The 12,651-nt window shown below is 44.3% G+C and overlaps 1 protein-coding gene and 1 pseudogene across 1 annotated transcript; both read left to right on the top strand.

Annotated features, from left to right (window-relative positions):
* Positions 1 to 1,502: 1,502 nt before the first annotated feature.
* On the top strand, positions 1,503 to 6,277 carry BCL2L10 (BCL2 like 10). The gene is made up of 3 exons (XM_027570306.1): positions 1,503 to 1,943; positions 4,981 to 5,096; positions 6,190 to 6,277. Exons 1-3 carry the CDS (start codon positions 1,503 to 1,505, stop codon positions 6,275 to 6,277), a joined length of 645 nt encoding a protein of 214 aa, XP_027426107.1.
* A 1,293-nt stretch (positions 6,278 to 7,570) lies between these two features.
* Positions 7,571 to 9,645, top strand: LOC113909184 (annotated as a pseudogene).
* The last annotated feature ends 3,006 nt before the right edge of the window (positions 9,646 to 12,651 follow it).

The raw sequence follows: 12,651 nt of genomic DNA, 5'->3' as shown, positions 1-12,651 counted from the left end.
TGCTTCTTGAAAGGAGAATAGCTATCTGCGGAAGAGGACACAGATTTTCTTTGAAAACCTAGAGGTCTGTGCTATAATCCTCCTATTGGTATTTACTGGAGTGTCCATACAGGATCCCTATTTGACACAACACATATCATTTGATCTGTTGGAGCATAAGACCTAGGTGGTAGAGCAGCTCATACTATAGCCTAAATGTGCTACAGAACCTTCTCTTCTTCCTCCCAATCTACCAGCCTGTAGATGGGTCCAATTCACACACTCATATGTGGTGTATGTTGCCTCCAAAATCCAAAAGGACCTCCCAAATGTCTTGCCTCTTTTTTCTTGTAGGTGATACAAGGGGCACCAACTCCTCTTTCACCCTGAAGTGTGATATTTCAACATAATCCAGACCACTGCAGCCCCAGAATTTTCACTGCTAATACCAATTCTGTGTCAGTCTAGGTCCAATCAGGAGAAAGAAGCCATAGAGTATCATGAACAGAGAAAGGAAAGGTTAATGTAAGAAATATTAACTATAACAGAGGCTTGGAGTAATAAGGAATTGGCCAGTAAAAAGTAAAGAGAATTCTAAGCAATATAGGAATGGTAGCTACCGGAAGCATATCCTGGAGCTGAGTACTCACCTATTCCTACTATAGTGATAATTAAACTCTACTGTGGGGGCTGTTTCTTTGTTTCAGCACTAGACTGTAGGGTTCTTGAGAGCAGGGGCACATGCCTTGTTCTCCATTACGTTTCAGTGCTAACAGGCTCTGAATAAATATGAGCGAATGAATGAATACAGCTAGTATTGGCACTCCCACAGCCTGCAAGAGAAGGATCCTATTTCCTGCCACATGTGCCAGATCCAGCCCACACCTGGCTGCTTCTGTCCAGTGGAGAGGTGCTAATAATGCTTGCAAGGGAGTCGTCAGTGGAGGGCTGCGGGTAGCCTTTGTCAACCTCTTCTTCTTTTTTTTAATATTTTATTTATTTATTTATTTGAAAGGGAGACATCAAGAGCGAGAGAGGGAACACAAGCAGGGGGAGTGGGAGAGGGAGAAGCAGGCTTCCCGCCGAACAGGGACCCCAATGCGGGGCTTGATGCCAGGACCCTGGGATCATGATCTGAGCCGAAGGCAGACGCTTAAGATTGAGCCACCCAGGCGCCCCTGTCAACCTCTTCTTAAGAGGAGGCAAGAGTCTAGCTCAACTTCCCAGACTCTCCCCTCTGGGTTCTTAGTCCCCAGGCCCAGAGCTGAACAATAATCCCCCCAAAAGTCTCATTCTGTTTCTGATCGCTGTGTGAACGCGTGCACACCACCGGGCCTGGCCTTTGGGGCCCGAACAGGTGCAAATGGGATTCCCACGAAAGGCTCCTCTCCGGACCTAGGAAAACAACTGCCACGCGCGCGGAACCGGGGCGGGGCGAGGTGGCCCCTCCCTGGGCGGAGGCGCAGCCAGGCCTAGAAAACCGGGTCGGGTCGGCTCGGGGCCGTGCGGGGAGAGGTCAGGCCATGGCGGACGCGCTGAAGGAGCGCACCGCGCGGCTGCTAACCGACTACCTAGAGTACTGCGCCCGGGAGCCCGGCACCCCCGCGCGGGCGCCGTCTACGCCCGAGGCCGCGGTGCTGCGCTCGGTGGCCGCCCAGATACTGCAGCGTCACGAGCGCTTCTTGTCTCATTACCGCGGCTACCGCGGCAACCGCGTCGAGCTGGTGGCTCAGGTGGAGCGGGAGATACTCGCCCACCCCCAGCCCCTAAGCTGGGGCCGCGTGGTGGCGCTCTTGACCTTCGCGGGAACACTGCTGGAGGGATCGCCGTCGGGGATCGACCAGGAACAGGAGTTGGGGGACTGGGAGGCCACCGTTCGCCAGGACTGCGAGCGCCTGGTGGACTTCCTCTGCAATCGGCTCACAGGACAGCATCGCGCCTGGCTGGAGGCGCACGACGGCTGGGTGAGCGCGGGGAGGACTCGGGAAGCGGGGGGACGGGCAGCCGGGGACGCGCCCACGCGGCCACCACCGGGAGGGCCCTAGCGGTTTCAACTTGGTGAGGCGTTCCTTTCAGCAAGACGAGGACTTTCGGTGTTAAGTCTGGTTTCCTCCTCTCCTGACGGAGTCACACTGGCAGAAACCGCCCTTGCTAGACGGCTCTCTTACTAACCCATTCTGAAGCCCATGCGCCCGACCTGGTTGGCCCACTGTGGCCTTAGCCTTGCCGGTTTTAGGGGTTTTAGGATGCGCCTACGTTAGGGTCGGGATGCTTTGCTCATAGACTGGTGAAATCAGCAGTGGGGCGGCCCTGGGCCAGGTGGATTCTTTCTCCTCTGCTTATTAAGCAACCTTTGGAGAGACAGAGGCCACTGCGCTGCAGGGTGGAGAGCACCAGCCTAAAACGTTAAGTGGGAAAGGCATCCCCTTGCCCAGCCCCCAACACCCCTCGGGAAGAGCCGGGGCCAGAGGTGTTGGAGAGTGTGCGCAGGCACCCAGTGGTGGTATTGACTCACAGTTCCTTACTTCTAATCCTCTGCACCCAGTCCTTCTTTGGGTGATAACCAGCTGCTATGGCTTTCAGCTGTAGGTCATTGATTTCTGTGGTCTAGGCTAGAGGGGCAGGCCATTGCCCTGCAGCTCTTAAACCGGTTTAATGATCAAGGAAAGCCCACCACCATTCTTCAGTAAGAAGAGAGCATGCCTCTTGGTTTCTGAGCTAGACTCCTTCCTGTTCCTTTCCTCTCTTCCTCAAGTTAAAAAAGGAACTAAGGAAGACACCGCAGGAAATTTAGCTCTTGTTGGCGGTTGGCATCACCTGTGGTGACGAAATCGGCCCCATTTATGGAGGAGAGGTAGTACCTGAATCGGAACCCTGACCTTATATGAAGAGTTCGAGGTGTTAGCATTAACCCGTATTCTTCTTGGTCTGTGTGCTGTTCTTCAGGCCTGTGAACTCTAAGAACCGGACCTGAGCCCTGTCTTAAGAAGGCATTTGGCCCCTGAGGGTCCTTTGCAGTTAAAGAGGAAATTAATTGGGAGGAGGTCATTGTTTTTATTATTTTGGCTAATTAACATTGACTAAGGAATAATCTTTTAACATCAAGAGGCCCAGATTCCCCCAATTACGTAAAGGGGACATGCCCGCACCTCTTCCTAGCTACAGTTAAAATGCCACTACCTCAGGGTGCCTGGGGGGCCCAGTCAGTTAAGTGTCTCAGACTCTTGATTTTTGGCTCAGGTCCTGATCTCAGGATTGTGAGATCTAGCCCCTCGGGCTCAGTGGGAGCCTGCTGAAGATTCTTTCTCCCCCTCTACACTCCTCTCTCTCCCCAACTCTTTAAAAAAAAAAAAAAAAGCCCCTATCTGTACTTCCATTCCTTTCTTCTCCGTTTATCTGAATGGAGCTGCTTGCTTTATTGTCTTAGATGATTGTTTTCAACCTAGTGATTTGCCAGTTTCCCAAATGGCATCTGCCCTTGGCTCAGGAAAGAATGTGATAAAGTAGTCTACGTTCCTCTTAGGTTTCTTTTTTCTTTGCAAGTTTTAAATTTTTATTAACTTAAAATTTGATATAATTGGCAGTGTTACTAATTTCAGGTGTACAATATAGTGGGTGGCTCACTTGGTTAAGCGTCTGCCTTAGTCTCTGGTCATGATCCCAGGATCCTGGGGTCCTGGGATAGAGCCCTGCCTCAGGCTCCTTGCTCAGCATGGAAGTAGTCTGCTTCTTCTCCCTCTCCCCTTCTCTCCCCCCCCACCCCGCTCTCTCTCAAATAAATAAAAATAAATCTGAAATGCTTCATGTTTTTTATTTTGCCTATCTCCCCACCCACCTCCCCTCTAGTTTTCTGTATTTATAAGCCTGTTTCTGTTTTGTTCAGCTTTTTTTTAGAGTCTGCATATAAATGAAATCATGTTTTCTTTTTTTTAAGATTTTATTTGTTTATTTGACAGAGAGAGCGAGAGCAGGAACACAAGCAGGGGGAGTGGGAAAGGGAGAAGCAGGCTCTCCGCTGAGCAGGGAGCCCGATGCGGGGCTTGATCACAGGACCCTGGGACCATGACGTGAGCCGAAGGCTGGCACTTAATGACTGAGCCACCCAGGTGCTCCTGAAATCATGTTTTTTGTGTCTTTCTGACTTATTTCACTTAGCATAATGTCCTCTAGGTCCATCCATGATGTTGCAAATGGCAAGATCTCATTCATCTTTATGGCTAAGTAATTTTCTATTGTATAAATATACCACATCTTTATCCATTCATTTATCGATGGATGCTTGAGTTGTTCCATAGTTTGGCTATTGTAAATACTGCAGTAATGAGCACAGGGGTGCATATATCTTTTCAAATTAATGTTTTCGTTTTCTTCAGGTAAATACCCAGAAATGGAATTACTGGGTCATATGACATTTCTATTTTGAATTTTTTTGAGGAACTGCCATACTGTTCTCTATAGTGGCTACACCAATTTATATTCCCACCAACAGTTCCCTTTTTTCCACATCTTCGCCTACTCTTATTTCTTGTTTCTTTGATACTAGACATTCTGACTGGTGTGAGGTGACCTCTCATTGTGGTTTTGATTTGCATTTCCCTGATGAGTGATGCTGAGCATCTTTTCATGTGTCTGTTGGCCATTTGTAGGTCTTCTTTGGAGAAAGGTCCATTCAGGTCCTCTGCCCATTTTTAATCAGATTATTTGGTGTGTAGTGGGGCTTGGTGTCCTCTTAAAAAGGCAGGGGGGGGCAGATCAAAAAGTGAGTATTCTTGCTGTGACAAAGTTGTCTCCTATGTTCTCCTTTTCCCCTGTGTTGGATTCCTTACAAATCCTAACTCAGCTTCCTAAGTACAGGTTGCCTCTTGGTCAGTATTTACTTTTTCTATTCTTTAAATCCAGGAGTTACCTTGCTGTTTAATCCAGAAGTGCCAGTGTGTTTCATTGAGTCCAGGCGTGGGGCATTCTGAAACGGTCTAATTCCCTTCTCCCTCCCCCTTATAGGATGGCTTTTGTCTCTTCTTCACACCCATGCTGCCGTCTTGGAAAAGAATGCTGGTCCAGGCTCTTCTGTCATGCTTTACAGCAGTGATCTTAATCTACTTCTGGAAAAGGTTATCGTGAGTTCTGAAATTTTTAACGCATTTCTACCTGCCTAACTGTGACCAGCCAACTGAATTTGAGATGTGAAAGAATAGAACAGAGTAAACCACCTTCTGAGACATTTTTACCTGCCTTCATCTAAGGAGTCCTGTGGTGATGGTTCAGCCAGAGTTTTAACTCCTGGCAAGTACTCAGAGGTATTAGGACAAAGGCACAAATGGCTCTTCTTTGATTGGGGAAAATGGATTCTAAAGGTTCACTTCTCTAAAGAATTGCAGTAGAAGCTACATTCTAGTTAAGTGGGAAACATGGTGCTTTTTGCTACCTTTGGATAAGAGTGAATATGCATCTCTCATCTATCCAGTTTCATGTGCTACTGCTGACTCATTTCTCAAGGCAGTCAGTCAGTGGTGGAATGCCAAAAGCCCTCCAAGTCCCAGTTTGACAAGGAATGTAATATTAAAAACTTTTATAAGGAATTCTAAATCCTTTGAAATCGAATTCCTAATTCTACCTTTCTAGATTTTATAAAGAATTTATATTTTTGACTTCAATAAATTGTTAAATATCTTTGAATTTTTAATAAACGTATGTATCTTTTTAAAAAATTGTTGGTTTTCCTTGGGATTTAATAAGACTTTATTCTTTTTTTTAAGATTTTATTTATTTATTTGAGAGAGAGAGAATGAGAGACAGCACAAGAGGGAAGAGGGTCAGAGGGAGAAGCAGACTCCCCACTGAGCAGGGAGCCCGATGTGGGACTCGATCCCGGGACTCCAGGATCATGACCTGAGCTGAAGGCAGTCGCTTAACAACTGAGCCACCCAGGCACCCAATAAGACTATTCTTAGGAGTAACTTGAATTGAAGAAAATTTCCTTTTTTATTTCTTTAAATACAATACATACAATTCTTTATTTTAAACATTTAATCAATACACAAACTCATAAAAAGTCCTTCACTTCCACCTTCCGTTTTGCAGTCAACCCATCACCTGCAAGGTGATAGGGAGGAAAACTTTAACTCTAAGCTCTTAGGCTCTCTACCTGATGCCTGTGAATTTAGCAGACAGATTAACATGTGAAAAACATGGATCTTGATGTTTTTACAGGAGACTTTATAGAAGAGTGAAAACTTCAAGGAAATGTGTAGATTCGGGGTTTATATACTTTAACAACAAGGGATACATCGTGGAGTAGACAAAGGAAAGGGGTTAGACTGGTAGGGGTAGTATATTCTGGGGAAAGGACTAGGAAATAGATGGGGGAAACTAATGGAAGATGAGGGTTATTTTAATCCAGTCTGTACAGTCTTCTTGGTGTTGATTTCCATCTCCAGTGATGAGTGTTCTCTCCTTCCTGGTATAAATGGGCACCTTTCTCGATGCATCTGGCTGGCTCAGTTGGTGGAACGTGTGACTCTTAATCTCGGGGTTGTGAGTTTGAGCCCCATGCTAGGGATAGAGATTACTTTTAAAAATTCTTTAAAGAGGAGGGATGCTTATAACAACAATATCCATAATAGCCAAAATAAGGAAAGAGCCCAGATGTCTATCAACAGATGAATGGATAAAGAAGATGTGGTATATATACACGATGGAATACTACTCAGCCATCAAAAAGCATGAAATTTTGCCATTTGCAACAATGTGGATGGAAAAGAGGGTATTATGCTAAGTGAAGTAAGTCAGGGAAAGACAAATACAGTTGACTTCACTTAAATGTGGAATTCAAGAAACAAAGTAGATGAACCTAGGGGAAGGAAAAATAAAATGAAGATTGAAAGGGAGGCAAACCATAAGAGACTTAAAAGGGGGGGGCAGATCAAAAGGTGAGGAAATGAACTGAGGGCCGCTGGAGGGGAGGTGGGTGGGGACATTAAGGAGGACACTTGGTGTAATGAGCCCTGGGTGTTATATGCAACTGATGAATCACTAAATTCTACCTCTGAAACTAACTAAAAAAAAAAGGGGGGGGGTTTGCCTGGGTGACTCAGTCAGTTAAGCACCCGACTCTTGGTTTTGGCTCAGGTCGTGATCTCGGGCTGGTGAGATCAAGCCCTGCGTCGGGCTCTGCACTGGGTGTGGAGCCTGCTTAAGATTCTCTCTCTCCCTTTCCTTCTGCCCCTCCCCAACCCACGTGTGCTCACACATGCTCACTCTTTAAAAAAACAAACAAAAAAGAACCTTTCTCATAGGAAATTTATGTCCTGCTCTTAGGCAGAAAAGTAGAGGGCAGAGAGCCCTTCCTGTGTGTGCTATTTCTCAGTTGCCTTAAGCTCAAAATAATATGCCAAAGTTTCATATTTTGGAGTGACCTGTTCTAATCCACTTCAGTGGTGAATGGTGCATGCCATTATTCTGCAGCCAGCTGGACTCCACATCCATCTGTCCTTTCTGAGCCCACCCAGACCCTCCAGGCTTGCCATGTCCAAGCACTGGTGCTCTGGAGCGGGTGCTCCACAGCGCTGCCAGCAGCCACTGGAAAGGCGCCATGAGGACCCCAGCATGCCAGCCCAAATCTGCTCAGCAGTCTCTCCATGGGCCAACTCTTGCTGGTGCTATTAGAACAAGCCTGGGACCAAAAGGATAAAAATAAGTGAAGATGGGAAAGGATGTGGCCATTACAAACCATGGTGCCACTATTTTGAAACAAATGCAAGTGTTCCATCCAGCAGCCAGAATGCAGGTGGAGCTGTCCAAGACCCCAGATGAAGAAGCAGGAGGTGGTACCACATTGATGATCATCGCTGCTTGTTCTCTTAGATTCCTGTCTGAAGCTTTTTCAGAAAGAGATTCATCCAGCCATCATTTCCATTGTCCTTCCAGAAGGATTTGGAAAAGGGTATTGAAATCTTAACTCCTCTTGACCTGTGGAACTGAGTGACCAAGAAACTGTTCGATAATGGAAGCGCTTCATTGAACTCAGAGTTTTCTTCGTGTTCAAGTCTGCTTTCTCCAGTAAATGGAAATGCAGTGAGGGAAGTGATTGTGCCACAGCTACTGGTGTAGATCTTCGAGATACCAAAGTAGTTAAGAAACCTCAGGGGCATTATGCCAAGTGAAGTAAATCAGATGGAGAAACACAAATACTGATGACCTCTCTCCCAGGTAGAATCTAGAAAGAGTAAATAAAATTAAATCAAAAAATTTAAAAAACCAACCTCACTGATGCCATATTGTTAGTTGCCAGGGTCAGGGAATGGGCGAACTTTTGTTCTAGTTTATTTTTACTTTTTAAGTTTATTTTTTTAAAGATTTATGTGGGAGAGAGGGGATGGGAGGGGGCAGAGGGAGAATCTCAAGCAGATTCCCCACTGAGCAGACTCCCTGCTGAGCGTGGAGCCCAAATGGGGGCTCGATCTCATCCTAAAATGAGCTGAGCTGAAACCAACAGAGTCACCTAGGCACCCCAAGTTTATGTAAGTAATCTCTACCCACAATGTGGGGCTCGAACTCATGACCCCGAGATCAAGAGTCTCATGCTCTGAGTCAGCCAGCCTCCCCTGTTTTGTTCTAGTTTAAATAAATGTTTATAATTATGATGTATGTATGTATAGTTTATATATAAACTATATATAGCTTATATATATGTGTGTGTATATATATATATATAACAAAACTGGGTGGGACAAATGATGACTACAAGTTGGTAGAAGGGCTGGTTCTCACCCATAAGATGATCTAACCAGAGTCGAAAAGGCTAAGATGGGGCTTACGGGGTTTTCCTTATCTGCTTCCAGAACAGATAGGGATAATCACATAGTAGTTTCCGATATGCCCAGATGGACCCAGTGCTAAGGAAGAAGCCTATATCCTAAATTTAGGGAGGCAAATTTTTTAAACCAGATATAATGTTCTCATACAGAAGTCTATTCTTAAGAGCTGCTCTTAGAGATCTTGCATTAAAATTTCCTGAACAAAATGAAGATTATGGTGGCTAGGGATATTGGAAGAGAAGACCCTGAAGTCCTCTGTAAGACAACTGGAACCAAGCCAGTTGCTCATGTTGACCAATTCACTGGTGACATGCTGGATTTGGCTGAGCTAGCTGAGCGGGTCAATTTAAGTGGTTCTGGCAAACTGCTCAAGAGGACTGGAAAAAAGTTACAGTTGTGCATGGTTCTAATAAATTGGTGATTGAAGAAGCAGAGTGCTCCATTCATGATGCCCTGTGTGTTACTTGTGGTTGAGTGAAGCAAGAGCTCTTCTTGTGGGAGGTGGTGCTCCAGAACTAAAGTTGGCTCTATGGTTAACTGAATATTCATGAACATTGAGTGGTCTGGAATTCCACTGTGTTCTAATGCAGATGTAATGGAAGTCCTTCTGTGCACACTAGCTGAAACTGCTGGCCTGAATCCCATTTCTGCAGTAACAGAAGCAAGAAACTGACATGCCCAAGGAGAAAAACTATAGGCATTAATGTCTGAATTAATAATAATAATAATTTCCAATTATTTTGGAAGAACAGGTGTCCAGCCTTTGTTGATTTCAGTCAGTGCACTTATTCTAGCAACCGAAACTGTCTAGAACATTGTGCACATTGCTCATGTGGTAAACGCTCAGTAATCTGACACTGGCTCTCTGGCATCGTCATGGCCATGGGTAGTGTGGCTGGAGTAGAAGACTGCCTTGGTGCTCCTTGTTCAGAAGATTGTTTCCTTTTTGAACTCCAGGGCTTGGTCTTCCATTTGGCACTTGCTAGAAACGGTATTTGCACCCTTTTAATGAAAATACTAATACTTGGTTTCAAAAAATAGTATGGTATCCCTCCAGGCCTTTCAGGCCTTTATAAAAACTGGACCTGCTCTTTTGATGTCTTTTTTTTTTTTTTTTTTTTTGAGAGGGCGATGGGAAGAGGGGGAGGGAAAGGGGAGGGAGAGAGTGTGAGCAGTGGGGGGGCAGGGGTGTGGGCCAGAGGGAGAGAGAGAATCCCAAGCAGCCTCTACACCCAGCACAATGAAAGGTTACATCAACTTCTGCAATAATGCAGAATGCACTAGGATGGAACGGCAAGGCAGAGCTATATGTTCTGAAGAGAAAGGGTTCATAAGACTAGTCAAGGGACATCTGGGTGGCTCACTCAGTTAGGCATCTGACTCTTGATTTCGGCTGGGGTCATGGTCTCAGGGTCGTGGGATCAAGCTGATGTAGCTTTTCATTGCTCTGTATGTTAGCATGTTTCTTAAGGGCTATGAGAAACAACATCTCACAATTTTTTGTGTGTGCATAACCATGCATGACTATGTCTGTAGGAGAGAATCCTAGAAAGAGATTCTGAATCAGTTTATGTGTATTAAAACTTGGCTACTACCAAATTATCATTCAAAATAGAGTCTACCAATCCAAACTTACACCAGGGTAGGGAATGCTTAGCTCTTCACACTCTTGCCAGTATTAAATCATCCTAAAATTTTACCTTTTTGGCTTTTAGAGTTTGAGTCTTTTTTAGGAAGGTCACCCTTGTCTGAAGATTATAAAGGAAATCTTCTGTGTTCTGGGTCACTGATCCAGTCTGTAATTCTTTTAGTATAAAATAGGATTTACTTCTTCTAAGAGTTGGGATAGATATTTCAGCATTGCAGATAGTCCATTTTTCCCTCTACTGATTTGAAAGTATTCTCTATTTTGTTGACTTGCCTTTTCCCCTGCTAATAGCACTCTGTCTGAAGTACTATATGTTAATGTATGCCTGAATATCTAGTGGTCTAAATCTAGTTTCCCCAATGCTGTTCTTTGAAAAGAAAAAACAAATCCTTGGCTATTTTTGTGAATTATTTAACGTAAATTCCGAAAAATCGTTTATAAGGAATCCATTAAGACATTGCTTAGGATTTTTGTTAGAATGGGATTAAATCATAGATCAATTTGGAAATCAGTATCTTTACATTATTGTGAAGAACTTGTCTAAGAACGTGAACTCTTTCATGTTTTTTAAGTCTCATGATTTCCTTCGTATAGATCCTATGTTCTTAGATGTATTCCAACACTTTGAGTTCTACTGCTATTGGGAATGGAATCTAGAGAGGATAATTTGTCTCCCCCATTTCTCCTGACACCCGCAGTTTTCTTAGCGGGTGGACTACCCCTCCTTTGTTCTTAGGCCATGTGGTTCTGGTGGGATTGACTCCTCCCCATTTGACCCTGCCTCAAGTTCGGGAAAATGACCCAGACCTGGCCTAACAGAGTCCATTCCTCAGTGAAGTTAGCCGGACTTAATTTCAGGATTTCTGCAGATACTATCTGAGGAGACTCTTTCTCAGCTGAGGTGTCCAGTGCATGGAGAGAGCCTGACTGGAAGAGAAGACCTCACAGAAGGACAGAGGTCAAGAGATTTGGGTTAGGATAGAACACGCAGAAACAGTTCTGGTGACATTGCTGATGTCTCACAATGTGACTGTGCCTAAAACTACTTGGGACTCCATACATTCCCTTTTCTGCTTAAACTGACTTATGTTACCAGTGCAACTCAATTCATTCCTGAGTCAAAGGATCAGTTTTCCCTGTTATATTTATTATTTGGTTACGGCTATCCTGAAGAGAAATTTAATGTAGATTATAAATTCTGGCTATCTTGAACACTCACTAGTTCTAACTAATGTTTCTTTCCTAATATTGATCTCTTTCTTTTCTTGGCTAATTGTATAGGTTAGTGAATGGGTATGATAGTTGTTTTCCATGTACTGGAAAATTCCCTTGATTTCAGTAGACAGCCTTCTTTTCTTCCAGCACTTTTTTCCACTAGCATTTTAGGAGGCTGGAGTTGTGCAGCCATTGCTCAAACCATAATTTAACCGAAGGTGAGTAAATGAAGGATTAGACACATGTGTTAATCATCTGTGGTAAGAAGAAATATCCTAAAGGTGAGCAGCACTGACAGTCCTGAGTGATGAGGGATTTCAGTTTGAGGGAGTGTTTGTGACTATAAGATCTAGCCACAAGACAAAGAAATAGTCTTCTCATTGTTTTTAGCATGTGGATGGTTGTTCCATAAACTAAGTAGTCTGGACTCCTAAGAGGAAGATGATTAGCATGATGTGCTACTGATGAATGGGACCATTCAGGGCATTCTTGGGATGCTGGGTTGAAGTGCATTTCCAAGTGAGAATATTACCAATCAGCCTGTAAAACAGTGGTTCCCTCAAATTTTTGCCTGATCAGTTGTCTACTTGGAAGAGTAATATGTTCGTTAGTATCTTCTCTCAGGTTTCCCCGCATTTTTAGAATCTAGGTGGGCACTTATGGGTAAATGTTTGCTTCAAACTCAGTTTTATTCCAATTGTACCTTCCCTGTAAACTTGAAGTCTTTTAGGACCCTATTCACCCTCATCATCTTCCTGCCTGGTTTTCCCAACCCACACATCTATTACTTCCAGAATGTATTCTTTGTATTTTTTTTTCTTTTTTGAGTTTTAGGTTTTTTTGAATTATTTTATTAATTCCAGCATAATTAACATACAGTGTTAGTTTCAGATGTACAACATAGGGATTCAACAGCTGTATACATTACTCAGTGCTCATCATGATAAGTGTATTCTTAATACACCCCATCACCTATTTCACCCACTCCCCACT

The sequence above is a fragment of the Zalophus californianus genome, chromosome 6 (genome assembly GCF_009762305.2).
Source record: "Zalophus californianus isolate mZalCal1 chromosome 6, mZalCal1.pri.v2, whole genome shotgun sequence".
Taxonomy (NCBI): Eukaryota; Metazoa; Chordata; class Mammalia; order Carnivora; family Otariidae; genus Zalophus; species Zalophus californianus.
The sequence above is the reverse complement of the archived record's forward strand: the minus strand, read 5'-3'. Positions and strand labels throughout refer to the sequence as shown.